This window comes from Moschus berezovskii, chromosome 23 (assembly GCF_049115385.1).
Source record: "Moschus berezovskii isolate FMDL1 chromosome 23, NW_MosBer_1.0, whole genome shotgun sequence".
Classification (NCBI taxonomy): domain Eukaryota; kingdom Metazoa; phylum Chordata; class Mammalia; order Artiodactyla; family Moschidae; genus Moschus; species Moschus berezovskii.
This window is the reverse complement of record NC_142482.1, coordinates 39,715,489-39,731,283: the sequence shown is the minus strand read 5'-3', so window position 1 is coordinate 39,731,283 and position 15,795 is coordinate 39,715,489. Positions and strand designations below refer to the sequence as shown.

General features: G+C 46.8%; 1 protein-coding gene across 9 annotated transcripts; it reads left to right on the top strand.

Moving 5' to 3' along the window:
- Window positions 1-1,502: 1,502 nt before the first annotated feature.
- LOC129543112 (BOLA class I histocompatibility antigen, alpha chain BL3-7-like) lies at window positions 1,503-15,684 on the top strand. Of its 9 annotated transcripts, none has more exons than XM_055405975.2 (8): window positions 1,503-1,625; window positions 1,938-2,207; window positions 2,379-2,654; window positions 3,794-4,069; window positions 4,188-4,283; window positions 4,699-4,727; window positions 4,870-4,917; window positions 15,610-15,684. In XM_055405975.2, the coding sequence occupies exons 1-8, from the start codon at window positions 1,553-1,555 to the stop codon at window positions 15,667-15,669; spliced, it is 1,128 nt and encodes a 375-aa protein (XP_055261950.2). In that variant the 5' UTR covers window positions 1,503-1,552; the 3' UTR covers window positions 15,670-15,684. The 9 variants fall into 9 exon arrangements, with proteins under 9 accessions (XP_055261950.2, XP_055261955.2, XP_088687138.1 ...); XM_055405980.2 differs by having other exon boundaries at window positions 4,699-4,731; window positions 15,610-15,641; XM_088831012.1 differs by lacking the exon at window positions 15,610-15,684 and adding an exon at window positions 7,711-7,763 and having other exon boundaries at window positions 4,699-4,731.
- The last annotated feature ends 111 nt before the right edge of the window (window positions 15,685-15,795 follow it).

Genomic DNA, 15,795 nt, shown 5'->3' with positions numbered 1-15,795 from the left:
CGACTCTTAGGGACCTCATGGACTGCAGCGTGCCAGGCCTCCTGATCCATCACCAAGCCCCTGGAGCTTGCTCAGACTCATGTCCATCTCCTGGAGCTTGCTCAGACTCATGTCCATCGAGTCAGTGATGTCATCCAAACATCTTATGCTCTGTCATCCCCTTCTCCTCCTGCCTTCAATCTTGCCCAGCATAGTGGTCATCTTCACTTAGTTCGTCCCATCAAGTGGCCAAAGTATTGGAGCTTCAGCATCAGTCCTTCCAATGAATATTCAGGACTGATTTCCCTTCAGATTGACTGGTTTGATCTTGCAGTCCCAGGGACTCTCGAGAGTCTTCTCCAACAGCACAGTTCAAAAGCCTCAATTCTTCAGGGCCAGCTTTCTTTACAGTCCAACTCTCACATCCACACATGACTACTGCAAAAACCATAGCTTTGATTAGATGGACCTTTGTTTGCAAAGTAATGTCTCTGCTTTTTAATATGTCGTCTAGGTTGGTTGTAGCTTTTCTTCCAAGGAGCAAGCGTCTTTTCATTTCATGGCTGTAGTCACCATCTGCATGATTTTGGAGCCCCCAAAAATAAAGTCTGCCACTATTTCCATTGTTTCTCCATTTATTTGCCATGAAGTGATAGGCCCAGATGCCATGATCTTAGTTTTCTGAGTGTTGAGCTTTAAGCCAACTTTTTCACTCTCCTCTTTCACTTTCATCAAGGAGCTCTTTAGTTCCTCTTTGCTTTCTGTCATATCTGCATTTCTGAGGTTATTGATATTTCTCCTGGCAATCTTGATTCCAGCTTGTGCTTCTTCCAGCCCAGTATTTCACATGATGTACTCTGCATGTAAGTTAAATGAGCTGGGTGACAATATACAGCCTTGATATATTCCTTTCCAAACTTGGAACCAGTCTGTTGCTCCATGTCCAGTTCTAACTGAAGATTATTGACCTGCATACAGATTTCTGAAGAAGGCAGGTCAAGTCGTCTGGTATTCCCATCTCTTAAAGAATTTTCCACTGTTTGTTTTGATCCACACAGTCAAAGGCTTTAGCATAGTCAATAAAACAGAAGTAGATGTTTTCTCTCTTGCTTTTTCGATGATACAACGGATGTTGGCACTTTGATCTCTGGCTCCTCTGGCTTTTCTAAATCCAGCTTGAACATCTGAAAGTTCAGGGTTCAGGTTCTGTTGAATCCTGGTTTGGAGAATCTTAAGCATTACTTTGCTAGCGTGTGAGATGGGTGCAATTTTTGGGTAGTTTCAACATTCTCCCTAGCAGAAGGGGAGGGATCAGGGCAAAGTTTCAGGTGCCTGGAGGGCAAGCCACTCAGTATCTCAGGGTCAAGGGCAGTGTCTGGGGCTGGGACGCTCCCTCTTGGGGATTCCCCTTCTGTCTCACAACCTGTGTTTACCCTGCTGCCTGGACACTCAGGATGTGGCTCCAGTTCTCACTGCCACTGGGTGCCCGGTTTCTAGAAAAATCAATCAGCGGATCCCGGTTATAAAGTCTCCACCGACCAGGCCAGACTCTGCTTCTTCCCAGACCCAGAGGATGCGAGTCATGGGGCCGCGAACCGTCCTCCTGCTCCTCTTGGGGGTCCTGGTCCTGACCGAGACGCGGGCGGGTGAGTGCGAGGTCGGGAGGGACTGGCCTCTGCGGGGAGGGGCGAGGGGACCGCCCGGGAGTCTGGGGGGCAGGACCCCACGGACGGAGCGACCCTGACGCCCCTGCCCAACCCGCCCCCTCCCCGGTCCCGGCCTGTCCCTCCCTTGCTTCCCGAGCCCTCTTTTCTCCCCTCTCCGGAGTTCGGGCCGGTCTTCGACCGCTTCCATCTCGCTGGCCCTTCGGCCCGTCCTCCCTCCCGGCCCCGTCACCTCGGACCCGAGACCCGCGCCGGGAGGAGGTCGGGCCGGGTCTCACCCCTCCGCGCCCCCAGGCTCCCACTCCCTGAGGTACTTCTACACCGCCGTGTCCCGGCCCGGCCTCGGGGAGCCCCGCTTCATCTCCGTCGGCTACGTGGACGACACGCAGTTCGTGCGGTTCGACAGCGACGCCCCGGATCCGAGGATGGAGCCGCGGGCGCCGTGGATGGAGCAGGAGGGGCGGGAGTATTGGGAAGAGGAGACGCAAAACGCCAAGGACACCGCACAGACTTTCCGAGTGAGCCTGAACAACGTGCGCGGCTACTACAACCAGAGCGAGGCCGGTGAGCGACGCGGGCCCGGGTCCAGGTCACGACCCCCATCCCCAGGGCCCGGCGGGGTCGCCCCGACACTGCGGGACCCGCTCGGCCCCCGCCCGGGAGGAGCCGGCGGGGCTTGACGCGGTTTCATTTTCAGTTTGGGTTTAATCAGCGCGGGTGATCGGGGCGGGTCAGGGTCTCACACCGTCCAGTGGATGTACGGCTGCCACGTGGGGCCGGACGGGCGCCTCCTCCGCGGGTATGACCAGTTCGGCTACGACGGCAGAGACTACATCTCCCTGAACGAGGACCTGCGCTCCTGGACCGCGGCCGACACGGCGGCTCGGATCACCAAGCGCAAGTGGGAGGCGGAAGGTGGTGCGGCGCGTGTGAGGAACTACTTGAAGGGCCGGTGCGTGGACGGGCTCCGCAGATACCTGGAGGCCGGGAAGGACACGCTGCTGCGCGCAGGTACGAGGGGCGCGGGGCCGCCCTGCTCTCCCCTCGGGCTGGAGCTGGCTTCCCACGAGGAGCGGAAAATGGGGTCCCTGTGGGAACAGCGCCGCAACTTCCTGTCAGGAGAGGGAGGAATCTGCCCAGGTTTTCATATTCTGTACAATACAGTCACCAGTGGCCCCACTTCTCTGAAGGACAATTAAGGAATCTAATGGGGTCTCTAAGAGTCGGACACGACTGGGAGACTTCACTTTCACTTTTCCTTTCATTCATTGGAGAAGGAAATGGCAACCCACTCCAGTCTTCTTGCCTGGAGAATCCCAGGGACGAGGGAGCCTGGTGGGCTGCTGTCTCTGGGGTCGCACAGAGTCGGACACGACTGAAGCGACTTAGCAGCAGCAGCAGTGTCTTTGAGGAAGAAGCAGGAAACCATCCCTGAAACAGCTGGTCAGCGGTGCCCTTTGACCCTGGCCACCATCTTGTGATCCAAGACTTTGTCTCAAGGCTAGTTCTCACCCTGAGAGCACCTTAGGAGGCCTGACTCCAGCTTTTCTGAGTAATTCAGCCTCCACCAGACTCAGGACCTTTAGTCTGTATTCTCCCCCTCACATTTTTAGAGCTCCTATCCTAGTCCTTTCGCGAAGAGTCGGAAACAACTGAGCGACTGAACTGAATTGAACTGAATCCTAGTCTCTCGTTCTGGAAATTTCCAAGGATAATATAGATCATCCCTCATCTCGGAGATGAGTCTGTTATCTAGCTCTTGTGCTGCTTTTTTCAAAACCATGGTCCTGAATGTTCCATAGCTCAGAGGGTAAAAAATAAGTCAGGGGATCTGATGTACAGCCTGGTGACTATACTTAATAATAATCCTGTATTGTATACTTTAAAATTGATCTTAATCATTCTCATCACCCCTGTCAAACAGACACACACATAGGTAAGTTGATGAATACATTAATTACCTTCACAGTGTACATATTTATCAAAGCAACATGTAGTACACTCTAAATGTGTACAGTTTTTGTTAAGTATACCTCAGTAAAGCTGGGGGAAAAATTCACTGTTCTGTCCTTTCTCAGGATGGTCACATGATGCTGCTTCAGTGACCCATGGAGATAACACAAACTGTGAACTTTATAATTCTTTCTCAGAACCTCCAAAGACACATGTGACCCATCACTCCATCTCTCCCCGTGAGGTCACCCTGAGGTGCTGGGCCCTGGGCTTCTACCCTGAGGAGATCTCACTGACCTGGCAGCGTGACGGGGAGGACCAGACCCGGGACATGGAGCTTGTGGAGACCAGGCCTTCAGGGGACAGGACCTTCCAGAAGTGGGCAGCCCTGGTGGTGCCTTCTGGAGAGGAGCAGAGATACACGTGCCATGTGCAGCACGAGGGGCTTCAGGAGCCCCTCACCCTGAGATGGGGTAAGGAGGGAGATGGGGCTGGAGCTTCCTCTCAGATAAAGCGGGAGCCCTTCAGGACTCAGTTCAGCAAGGTCAGGACTCAAGCCTGAGGTCAGGGCTCCTTCCCTTTCCTCCACAGAACCTCCTCAGACCTCCTTCCTCACTGTGGGCATCATTTTTGCCCTGGTTCTCCTCGTGGTGGCTGGAGCTGTGATCTGGAGGAAGAAGTGCTCAGGTAGGGAAGGGAGGAAGGGATCTGAGTTTTCTTGTCTCACTGGGGGTTTCAAGCTCAGGTAGAAGTTTACCTGCCTGGTTACTGGAGATTATGCTCCACACATGCATGGAGTATGGAGGTGATGCTAACATTTTGCTTTTCTAAAGCATGTATGAAAGAGAAAAATTTCCCCTTCCTAATTCCAGTTGGGGCCAGGTTTCCAGCACTTGAAGGTCAGAGGGAGATCCTTGTGAGGACAGACCTCCAGGAGGGCAGGTGGCCCAGTCCTTACATGTTTCCCTTCTCTGTGTTCCTGATCCTATCATGAATTTTGACAGTTCCAGAAAGTTCTCTGGGGTTCAGGACTAGGGGTTCCTCTAGGATCTCATGACTCAGTCTTCTCCCTGGCCTCTCACGTGATATTTTCTTTTCACAGGTGAAACAGGACGGATCTACACCCAGGCTGTAAGTAAGTATGGAGAGGGTGATTCCTGAGACCTTTGTGAGGGTGCAGACAGGAGGCCAGGGGGAGCTCACCCTTCTCAAAGTTCTTCTCTAGTTTCTCTCCTGTGGGTTCTGACCACGTCCTGGTTTTATTCTCCCCCAGGCAGTGACAGTGACCAGAGCTCTGATGTGTCTCTCACGGTTCCTAAAGGTGAGACCCTGGGCCGTCTAGATTGGAAGAGGGATTGGGGCAGAGGGGACACACTGGGTGGCGGGGATCTTTGAGTGGGACATGTGAGCATGTGGGGGGCTGTGGAGAATGTCAGCCCTTACATGACTGACCTGAACTAGTTCCTGATTCTTTTCTCTCACAATGTGAGACCCCTGCCTTGGGGGGACTGAGTGATGCTTGGTCCTGCTTTGTGACGTCAGATCCCTGGACCCCTCTTTCTGCAGCTGCATCTGAATGCATCTGTGCTCCTATTAGCATAACGTGAGGAGGTGGGAAGACTGATCCACCCCTGCCCACCTCACCCCCTTCCCACCCTGACCTGTGTTCTCTTCCCTGTTGGACTCCCCTGTTTCGGCAGAGGCGGGGCTGGGCTCTTTCTGCCTTTGTCTTAACTTCATGTTGTGCTGAGAAATATTGAAAATAAGAATCTGGATGTGAATTTGTTTTTTCTAACTCGTGTCATGAGCGTTGATGGGTTAATAAAGTAAAAGGTTCTTAAAGTTTGAGACAGGAAAACAAACGGAAGCACTGAGCATCTTCCAGCATCTACATGTTTGCTCTGCTGAGTCTGATGTCAGTGGGACCAGAGAAGGATATGAGGAGGTATGAGCCCTCTCCAGTGAGTGCTGAGTCCTTTGTGGGCTTCAAAGTGGTCACTGGTTGGGTGGTTCATCTTCTCTGTTTCTTTGTCCTTGTCCCTTCAGTAGAAACTGTCCCACCAGAACCTGTGATCACAGAGACTCACAGGCAATCCGGGCGCTCAGCCAGATTGGGAACAACTGAGGTCAGTGATCAGAGAGCATTCAGGTTGGGGAGGAGTCTTAAATCCACACCTCAACAGTTGTATTTTCCTGGGAAGAAAAGGGATGCATATTGGTTTCTACTGAGGTCCAACCTCGGTTGAGTCCAGGGATACCCTCAGGATGAGTGGCGTCGGCGAGAAAAGAAAGAAAACAAAGCAAGTCGAGTCTTGGTTGAGTGCTGAATCAAGACTATTTTATTTTTTTTACATCAGTGTTTATATACCCTAAACTAGTACAGTTCTAAAGGGGGGAGTGAACAAAGTCAGCTCAACATTACGTCAGTTTGCCCTTTACAAAACCAGAATGTTTTCCGCATACTTCTCTGTTTACGAGAGTCTTTTCTATAGTAGATATTAATACATTATCTTCTGGCCTTGGGGCCTATTAACATCTCATGACCTTTTCTTACAAGCTAGGTAAATGCAAAGCTGTTTTTTGTAAGCTATTCTTATTTTTCCACTTGCCTTGAGCTAAACAGAAAACAGAAAAGTTATAATCTCATAGGGTAAAGGTTCAGCAGGTTGCAACATATTAGAAATTTAACACAATGATCAGTTCTTTCTAGTTACTACACACAGACTCTGCGGCTCCAGTGAGGCAGCCTCTGCCTAACATTCTTGGTTAAAAGCCTCGGTTGTCTTACTGTTTCTACACTAGGGCTAAACTCTTATTCTAAATTCTAACTATAGTAACAATAATTTCTACATCAAGCGCAAAAACACAGCTAGCAAACATGGATTCAGTAACAACTTCTACAATAATATTTTTTATATTCTCTAATAGAGCTTCTTCGCCCCCCGAAGGGCTCTACGCCTATTAGGGCTTTTTGCGTGATCAGGTTCTTTATGCTATTTATGATTAAGGTGTTGTGAGCGGTCATGTGCATTAGTGCCAAGGGCATAAACAAGTCGATTCTATTTGGAAAGAGATCGGGGAAGGCCTTCTGCCTGTGTCACAGAAACTAAGGAGCAGTCAGAAAGATAAGCATCAGAAAGACAGATATCATCTTTAAGGTGAGCGCCGGGGCAGCTTTTTGAAACCCCTGAAGTCCTGAAACCCCTGAAGTCCTGATCTCCCTTGCTTGTCAGGTCTTCTCTTCATGACCTTGTCATGGGTGGGATCTCGCGTGCTGGCTCCTGGCAGGTTTCTCTACCCTGAGGTACATAGCCGGGTGGAAGACTGAAGAAGTGTTATCAGCTCAAAATAATGAAAATCAATGAATCCTTGCTGTTTGAAACTATTACCTAAATGGATTTCTCACTCATTCCTTAGTGTAATCAACAGAATACAAATTTTTCTGTTACATAAATGAAAATTGTGTGTATATGTACCCTGGGGACTCATTTCATTTCAGGAAAAGCCACAGAATAAACTTGAAGCTACACAGCCAGGAACAGAATCCACAGTCCTCCTAGGTGGGGTCCACATCGGACCCACTGGCCTCAGCTGAGCACAGACATCACAACTCACACTACTGATCCCGTACCAGGCTGGGACTGCTTTCATTACTTCTCTTGGCAAATGGGTATCATTACTGCTATTCATGCCACCTTTGCCGAGTGCATTCTTCACTGTTTCAACTTATGCCACCACACCCTGAGCCAGAGTCATTATGCAGTCACCTAACTGTGGACTTACATTGTGTCCACCTGCAAGAATGTTGGGGAAGCAAATTTTCCTCTCATATGGAGGGAGGTAGTCTCTGCCTTCTTCCAGGGCACTTAAAGTCTGGGATTCCCCTAACATGGGAAGAGGGTACAGTTACTGGGGGTAGAGGTTGAGAATGAGAGATGGAAAAAGAATGACAAATTTCATTTCGGTTTTGGTTGTATTTGAACATTGCTATGGACCAGTGACTCTTTGTGCCTCCCATTTCTCCCCTTCTAAATGTGTTTGGGCCTTCCCTGGTGGTCCACTGGTTAAAAATCTGCCTGCCAATGCAGGAAACATGGTTCAATCCCTGTTCCAGGAAGATCCCACATGCCGCAGAGCAACAGGGCCCACTGATCACAACTACTGGAACCCGCATGCTCTAGAGCCTGTGCTCTGCAACAAGAGAAGCCACCACAGTGAGAAGCCCCCACTCTCCACTACTAGAGAAAGCCCTTGCACAGCAATGAAGACCCAGCACAACCAAAAATAAATAGATAATTTTTTTTTAATAAGTGTATGAAGGTTATGCCCATCCCACTGTTGTACATTAGATCTTGATACAAATGGCAAGATTCCATTATTTTATATGCAGACTAATATTCCTCTTACATTTTCATATCCATTCAACCATCGATGGGCACTTAGGCTGTCTCTATATCTTGACTACTGTAGTAATACTTCAGTGCACATGGGGGTGTGCATCTCTTTTCTCCCCACTGATCAAGTTGGTTTTAATTGTTGACACAAAAACTTGCATGTTTCATACTAAAACTGGCCCTGCACAGGTGTCTAATGAATGACCTTTTGACAACAGAGCCCCCTTCCTCCGTCATGCGCCACCATTTTTTAACATGGGTCCCCTGAAGAAGCAAGTAATTCAGATGCGGCTCTGAAGAGCAGATTACCTCACCTTTTTCCTGCTTCCAATGTCCTTTTCCCACGCCTAAGACCACCCTGCTTGGGGGATAGGGTAGAGGAGGAGGAGACAGGCATTCGGCTTGTAGGATCTTATTTCCCCCACCAGGGATTGAACCTGGGGCCCTTGGCAGTGAAAGTGCTGAGTCCTACTCACTGAACCGCCAGGGAATTCCCCTGGCCTGCTTCTTTGTCCTGTAAATATCACAAGCCCCTGGCCTTTGGGGAAGAAAACATTTGATCTGTCCTCCCGTCACCTCACTTGGCTGCCTTGTGACTAAATCCTTTCTCTGCTGCAAACCTTGGCATGCAGCGGTTTTGGCTCGCTGCTAACTGGGCAGATGAACCTGTCTCAGTAACATCCTCACTTCCAGGAGGGCTCTAAGCTTTACAACCTTGCCTTCTGCCTCCCACTTGCCTTCCAGACAATAGCAGCAGAGGGAGGTGCAGGAAGAATGGCTTCCTTTAGTAGAGGCTTGACTGGGTGGGGCGGGCGGGGCATGGCGCTGGCCAGTCAGAGGCACCTGAAGAAGAGCTTGGGGCCTTGGTCCAGGGTGCCTCCTTTGGTGCCCAGCAGGCAGGCAGGGCATCACAGTCCTCAGTGGAGAGACGGCTGCTGCACCATAAGCTTGTGCCAGAGGCCCAGGCCCAAGGGCCTGGACAGCACAGCCTGACAGGCGGAGGAAGCTGAGGTCTCAGGACTGATCCCGGAAGGCAGCCAGGAGCTCCTTCAGGCCAGTACAACTGATCTCAGGGCTGGCAGGCAGGTGAGAGAGACCAGTGAGGAGCAGAGACGGAGACATCTGTTCAGAGCTCTTCAGGCTACGTTGCTCAGGTGGTTTGCTGACAGGTTCAGGTGTTCCAGGGTGCAGCCTTTCTGGATCAGGTAACTGACCAGGGTCCATGAGGCCTTGGTCACTTTGCTAGTGGCTAGCTCCAGATGCAGGAGCCTGTGCGCCGGTAGGCTGCTCAGGGCCTGGGCTAGGGCAGTGGTGCCCAGGCCATTGTAGGACAGAGCCAGTGTCTTCAGGCACTGGGCATCTTGGAGTGTGCTGCTCAGGGCCGCCTGGTGGTTCAGGAAAAAGCTGGGGCCTAAGTCACAGGCCTGGAAGCACACAGTGCTGAGCAAGGGGCAGGCCCGCAGGACGGAGGCCAGAGCCTGGCCGCAACCATCCCACCAGGAGTTCCCCTAGCTGGTGACAGAGGGCAGCCTCCTCCTGCAGCTGCCCACTCGTCTGTGCTCTAGCCTTGGCCTTACTCAGCTGGCAAAACTCGTGGTCCAGGCTCATACTCAGGGGTTCACCCGGTCGCCCCACCCGGGATTCCGGACATCCCACGTTCTCCATCGCCGTGGCTGCCACATCTCTTTTTGAGTTAGTGTTTTCATTTTCTTCAGATAAACATCCAGAAGTAGAATTGCTAGATCACATGGTAATTCCATTTTTAATTTTTTGAGGGATTCCATACTGCTTTCCATAATGGTGGCTCTAATTTTCTATACCCACCTACTGTGCGTAAGAGTTCCTTTTTCTCCACATCCTTGCTCACATTTATAGAAGACTTTAATTAAAGTCCAGCTTATCAATTATTTCTTTCATGGATTGTGCCTTTGGTGTTGTATCTAAAAACTCATTACCATACCCAGAAGTCATCAAGGTTCTCTCCTATATCATCTTCTGGGTGTTGTATAGTTTAACATTTTACATTTAGGTCTGTACTCCATTTTGAGTTAATTTCTGTAAAGGGTATAACGTCTGTGTGAGACTGATGTTTTTTTTTAATATAGATGTCCAGTTGTTCCAGCACCATTTATTAAAGAGTTTATGTTTCCTCCATTGCCTTGCTGTTTTGTCAAAGGTCAGTTGACAATATTTATGTGGGTCTATTTCTAGGCTCTTTATTCCATTCAGTGATCTACATTGTCCCTTAGCATCCATAGGGGATTAATTTCAAGGCCCTTCAAAGATATCAAAATCTGTGGATGCTCAAGTCCCTTTTAAATGATGTCATAGTGTTTGTACATAACCTACACACATCCTCCTGTGTACTTGAAATCATCTCTAGGTTATTTCTAATACCTGTAATACAATACCTGCAATTGCTATGGAAATGGTTGTAAATACAATGTAAATGCTATGTGAATAGTTCCCAGAGTGTAATAAACTTAAATTTTGCTTTGGGGAACTTTTGGGAATTTTTTTTTTCATCTTGGGGGCAGTGGTTTGCCCTGTTTCCTCTCCTGGTTTATGAATTCTAGAAGAATTGGTAATTTTTCAGCTCATTCAGGTTTTTACTTGTCTTAAGGACAGAAAGGTGATTTCCAAGCTGCTTATGTGTAGAACTGAAACCAGAAATTCCCCAAAGATCTTTTCACAGATCTGTTTCACCTTCCATTTTCCATTTCTAGAAAAAATGAGCTATAGTATCTGGACAAATCCTTCCACTGAAGAGGTAAAAATACCATGTTAAACTCAAAAACCACCTTCTTAAAAGCATCAACCAGTTGACAAGATAGTAATAAATGACTTAGCCTCCCAAAGAAGGGAAAGATTCTGCTTGCCCTTCACAGAGAACGGTGTCCTGAAAATGGAGAAACGGCTCTAAGTTTATCGCACCAGAGTCCAAACATGGTAGTCCTACACTTCCAGCTCTTCGCCCCAAGTTCCTGACTTTTTCTACCCATCTGTCCTCCCTTTCAAACTTTAAACCAAGTTTTTAAAATTCTGATTATAATGTATACAGATATTCTATAATATATGATAAAGCATGTTCACTATAGAAAATTTATAAAATGATGAAAATAAATGATAATAAAAATAACTGTAGCCTTCACACTTGGAAATATTCTGTTGTATTTTCTTCTAGTTTATTATATAACCTGATGCTGCCCAGGTGCCAAAGCTCTACGATGATGGGCATAGATGTCAGTGGCCCCAAGCTCTGTGTCTGTATCTCTGCCTTCCCACCAGTGATGATGGGTGGTCCCATACCTATCTCAGGTCACCTCTCAGCTTGAGCATAAGATTGGGCCCCTGCTTCCCCCAATAATCAATTTCCTAGTCTTTGCTGTATCATTCGTTCTTGCATACAAATATGCTGTAGTATTAATACCTCATTAAAACAAACAAAATGAAACCAAATAAATGAAAACAAAATGGTCCCATTAAAATCCACCACTTGATCCCATGTCCCCCTCCAACCAGTGCCCCATTTCTATGACTTTCCTCATAGAACAATACTTGAGTCCATTCTGTCACCTACTGTGTTGACTTTTATTTTTATCAGATACATATATGCACACATCTTGAAAAATAAATACCACTACAAGGCCCGTTATTGGAGATAAGTGAGTGAGTGAAAGTCACACAGTTGTATTCAACTCTTTGCAGCCCCATGGATTGCAGCCTCTGTCCATGGAACTGTCCAGGCAAGAATACAGGAGTGGGTAGCCATTCCCTTCTCCAGAGGATCTTCCTAACCCAGGTTTCCCGCATTTAATGCAGATTCTTTGCCATCTATGCCATCAGGGAAGCCTCCCCAATCTTCCATACATCCCATTTCTGATCCCAGAGCCAACCTCTTTAACTTTTGTGTCTGTTTCTCCTGTTGGTATTTCTGTTCCTCTAAATAGCATATTCATAGTGCTCCTTCTTTGTTTTTCTCTGTGTATCATTTTAGTGAATTAGCTCTCTTTCAGTTCAGTTCAGTTCAGTACAGTCGCTCAGTCGTGTCCGACTCTCCGCGACTCCATGAATCACAGCACGCCAGGCCTCCCTGTCCATCACCAACTCCCGGAGTACACTCAAACTCATGTCCACAGAGTCGGTGATGCCATCCAGCCATCTCATTCTCTGTCGTCCTCTTCTCCTCCCGCCCCCAACCTTTCCCAGCATCAGAGTCTTTTCCAGTGAGTCAACTCGTCGCATGAGGTGGCCAAAGTATTGGAGTTTCAGCTTTAGCATCAGTCCTTCCAATGAACACCCAGGACTGATCTCCCTTAGAATGGACTGGTTGGATCTCCTTGCAGTACAAGGGACTCTCAAGAGTCTTCTCAAACACCACAGTTCAAAAGCATCAATTCTTCAGCGATCAACTTTCTTCACAGTCCAACTCTCACATCCATACATGACCACGGGAAAAACCATAGCCTTGACTAGACAGACCTTGGTTAGCAAAGTAATGTCTCTGCTTTTTAATATACTATCAAGGTTGGTCATAACTTTCCTTCCAAGGAGTAAGCGTCTTTTAATTTCATGGCTGCAATCAGCATCTGCAGTGATTTTGGAGCCCAAAAAAATAAAGTCTGACACTATTTCCACTGTTTTTCCATCTATTTCCCATGAAGTGATGGGACCAGATGCCATGATCTTTGTTTTCTGAATGTTGAGCTTCAAGCCAACCTTTTCACTCTCCTCTTTCACTTTCATCAAGAGGCTTTTGAGTTCCTCTTCACTTTCTGCCATAAGGGTAGTGTCATCTGCATATCTGAGGTTATTGATATTTCTCCCAGCAATCTTGATTCCAGCTTGTGCTTCTTCCAGCCCAGCGTTCCTCATGATGTACTCTGCATATAAGTTAAATAAGCAAGGTGACAATATACAGCCTTGACGTACTCCTTTTCCTATTTGGAACCAGTCTGTTGTTCCATGTACAGTTCTGACTGTTGCTTCCTGAGCTGTATACAGGTTTCTCAAGAGGCAGGTCAGGTGGTCTGGTATGCCCATCTCTTTCAGAATTTTCCAGTTTATTGTGATCCACACAGTCAAAGGCTTTGGCATAGTCAATGAAGCAGAAATAGATGTTTTTCTGGAACTCTCTTGCTTTCTCCATGATCCAGCAGATGTTGGCAATTTCATCTCTGGTGCCTCTGACTTTTCTAAAACCTGCTTGAACATCTGGGAGTTCACGTTTCACATATTGCTGAAGCCTGGCTTGGAGAATTTTGAGCATGACTTTACTAGCGTGTGAGATGAGTGCAATTGTGCGGTAGTTTGAGCATTCTTTGGCATTTCCTTTCTTTGGGATTGGAATGAAGACTGACCTTTTCCAGTCCTGTGGCCACTGCTGAGTTTTCCAAATTTGCTGGCATATTGAGTGCAGCACTTTCACAGCATCATCTTTCAAGATTTGAAATAGCTCAACTGGAATTCCATCACCTCCACTAGCTTTGTTCGTAGTGATGCTTTCTAAGGCCCACTTGACTTCACATTCCAAGATGTCTGGCTCTAGGTCAGTGATCAGTGACTATCTTGGTCATGAAGATCTTTTTTGTACAGTTCTTCTGTGTATTCTTGCCACCTCTTCTTAATCTCTTCTGCTTCTGTTAGGTCCATACCATTTCTGTCCTTTATTGAACCGATCTTTGCATGAAATGTTCCCTTGATATATCTAATTTTCTTGAAGAGATCTCTTGTTTTTCCTATTCTGTTGTTTTCCTCTATTTCTTTGCATTGATCACTGAGGAAGGCTTTCTTATCTCTCCTTGCTATTCTTTGGAACTCTGCATTCAAATGCTTATATCTTTCCTTTTCTACTTTGCTTTTCGCTCTCTTTAACATACCACAATCCTTCAAATAATTATTTTATAATTTTTACTAGCTCAGTGTTTAGTGTCTACATTATTATGACCATGTAAATAAATGCTACTCACAGCTAAGCATTTAGTAGACTATGATAATTTTTCTCCCTTGAATTTTTAAAAACATTGTTCTGGAGTTAATAAATGTCTTATTCCTTCATTTGCTTAGTTTCTGTTGTATTGATTATGAGATCACTCCCAAACTTTCCTCCACAGCCTAAGTACTTATGAATATATTCAAGCACATCAGATATTCTACCAACTTCGTCTCTTTGCACAGACTTTCCCACGGCCCTCGTTGCTGCCACACAGGGACAGGTTCCCTGCTCACCTGGGGCGTGGCTGACATTTGGAACCTCCTTCACCTCATCCTAGGCTGAGCTCTGCCTCTCTTTCCTACTGGCTTCCCTGTTGCCTGGATCTCACATGTTCCTCTTTTTGGTTCTCTCAAACACTTTCCCTCTATTTCATCTAGTTAGTATACTGAGAAAGGGAACATGTAAAGTACAATACTGAAACTCTAAATGTTTAAAAAGATCCCCTGGAGAAGGGCATGGCAACCCACTCCAGTATTCTTGCCTGGAGAATTCCATGAACAGAGGACCCAGTGGGCTACAGTTCATGGGGTCTCAAAGAGTCGGACACGACTAAGTGACTAACACACACACACACTTGCGAATATCTAAAAATGTCTTCAGGCTACTAGCACTTCTTCACATAGTGACTTGGTTTAGAATTCTGTGTTGGAAATAATTTTCCTCAGAATTTAGAAAGTGTTGCTTCAACATTTTCTAGCTTCTCCAGAGCAGACTTTTTTTTGCCTCTTCAAGTTTTCAAAGTTTCTTCTTTTTAAAAAATTTTATTTATTTTTGGTTGCGCTGGGTCTTCATTGCTGTCCAAGGGCTTTCTCTAGTTGCACCAAGTGGGAGGCGGCTTCTCTTGTTGTGGAGCACAGGCTCTAGGCTCGTGGGCTCAGTAGTTGGGGTGTTCAGGAGGGCGAGGGGGCTGTGTAGCTGCAACACACAGGTGTGGTGCCTGGGCTTAATTGCTCTGGGCATATGAAATCTCCCCAGACTAGGGCTCAAACCTGTGTCCCCTGCATTGGCAGGTGGATTCTTATCCATTATGCCACCAGGGAAGTGCTCAAGGTCTCTTCTTTTCCACCCTTTTTACTAAAATTTCATCTGTGATATATCTTTGTGTGGATCTGTTTTCATCTACTGTGTTGAGAACTTGGGACCATTCAAAGTATAAACTTTTGTCTGTCAAACTCTGAGAAACTTTCTTGAAATTTCAAAAATATTTGCTACTTTCCATTCTCTTTGAAACTTATGTTCTTGATGTGTTTGAATCCCTTGCTGATAACCCAGAATTCTTATAGTTCTTCTTTCCCTCTTGCCATTACTTTTCCATTTTGTAGCATTAAATGGAAGTACAACTTAATTTTCTAATTCTTCTATTGAATTATTTATTTCTATGATCATATTTCTAATTTCTAAGAGTGCTTTCTTCTTTCCTGTATACAATAGTATGTAATTCTGGTCTTGTTTCATGTGCCATATCTTTTTTGCATTTTTATATATTATTGATTATAGTCATATGGAATCCATTAGGTCTCTTGATTATCTTCTTTTATGATTTCTGCTTAATGTTCATGTCCCTTATGACAGTGAAAGCACCATATCACCAGGGTCTTACTCTTGTTCTTCCTTCTGTTTCCAGGAGCTAGCAGATCCTGATCCACTGGAGGCCTCAAAACATATACTGGCTGATGGACTTTAATGTGGCTCAGGCAGTTAAGCCACACTGCCACTTGATGTCCTCCTGACTTCTGAATCTAGCAGCCTCTTATCATCGAACATTCTGGAACACTTCACTGGAACATTTCACTAGCATGGGGTGCAGAGT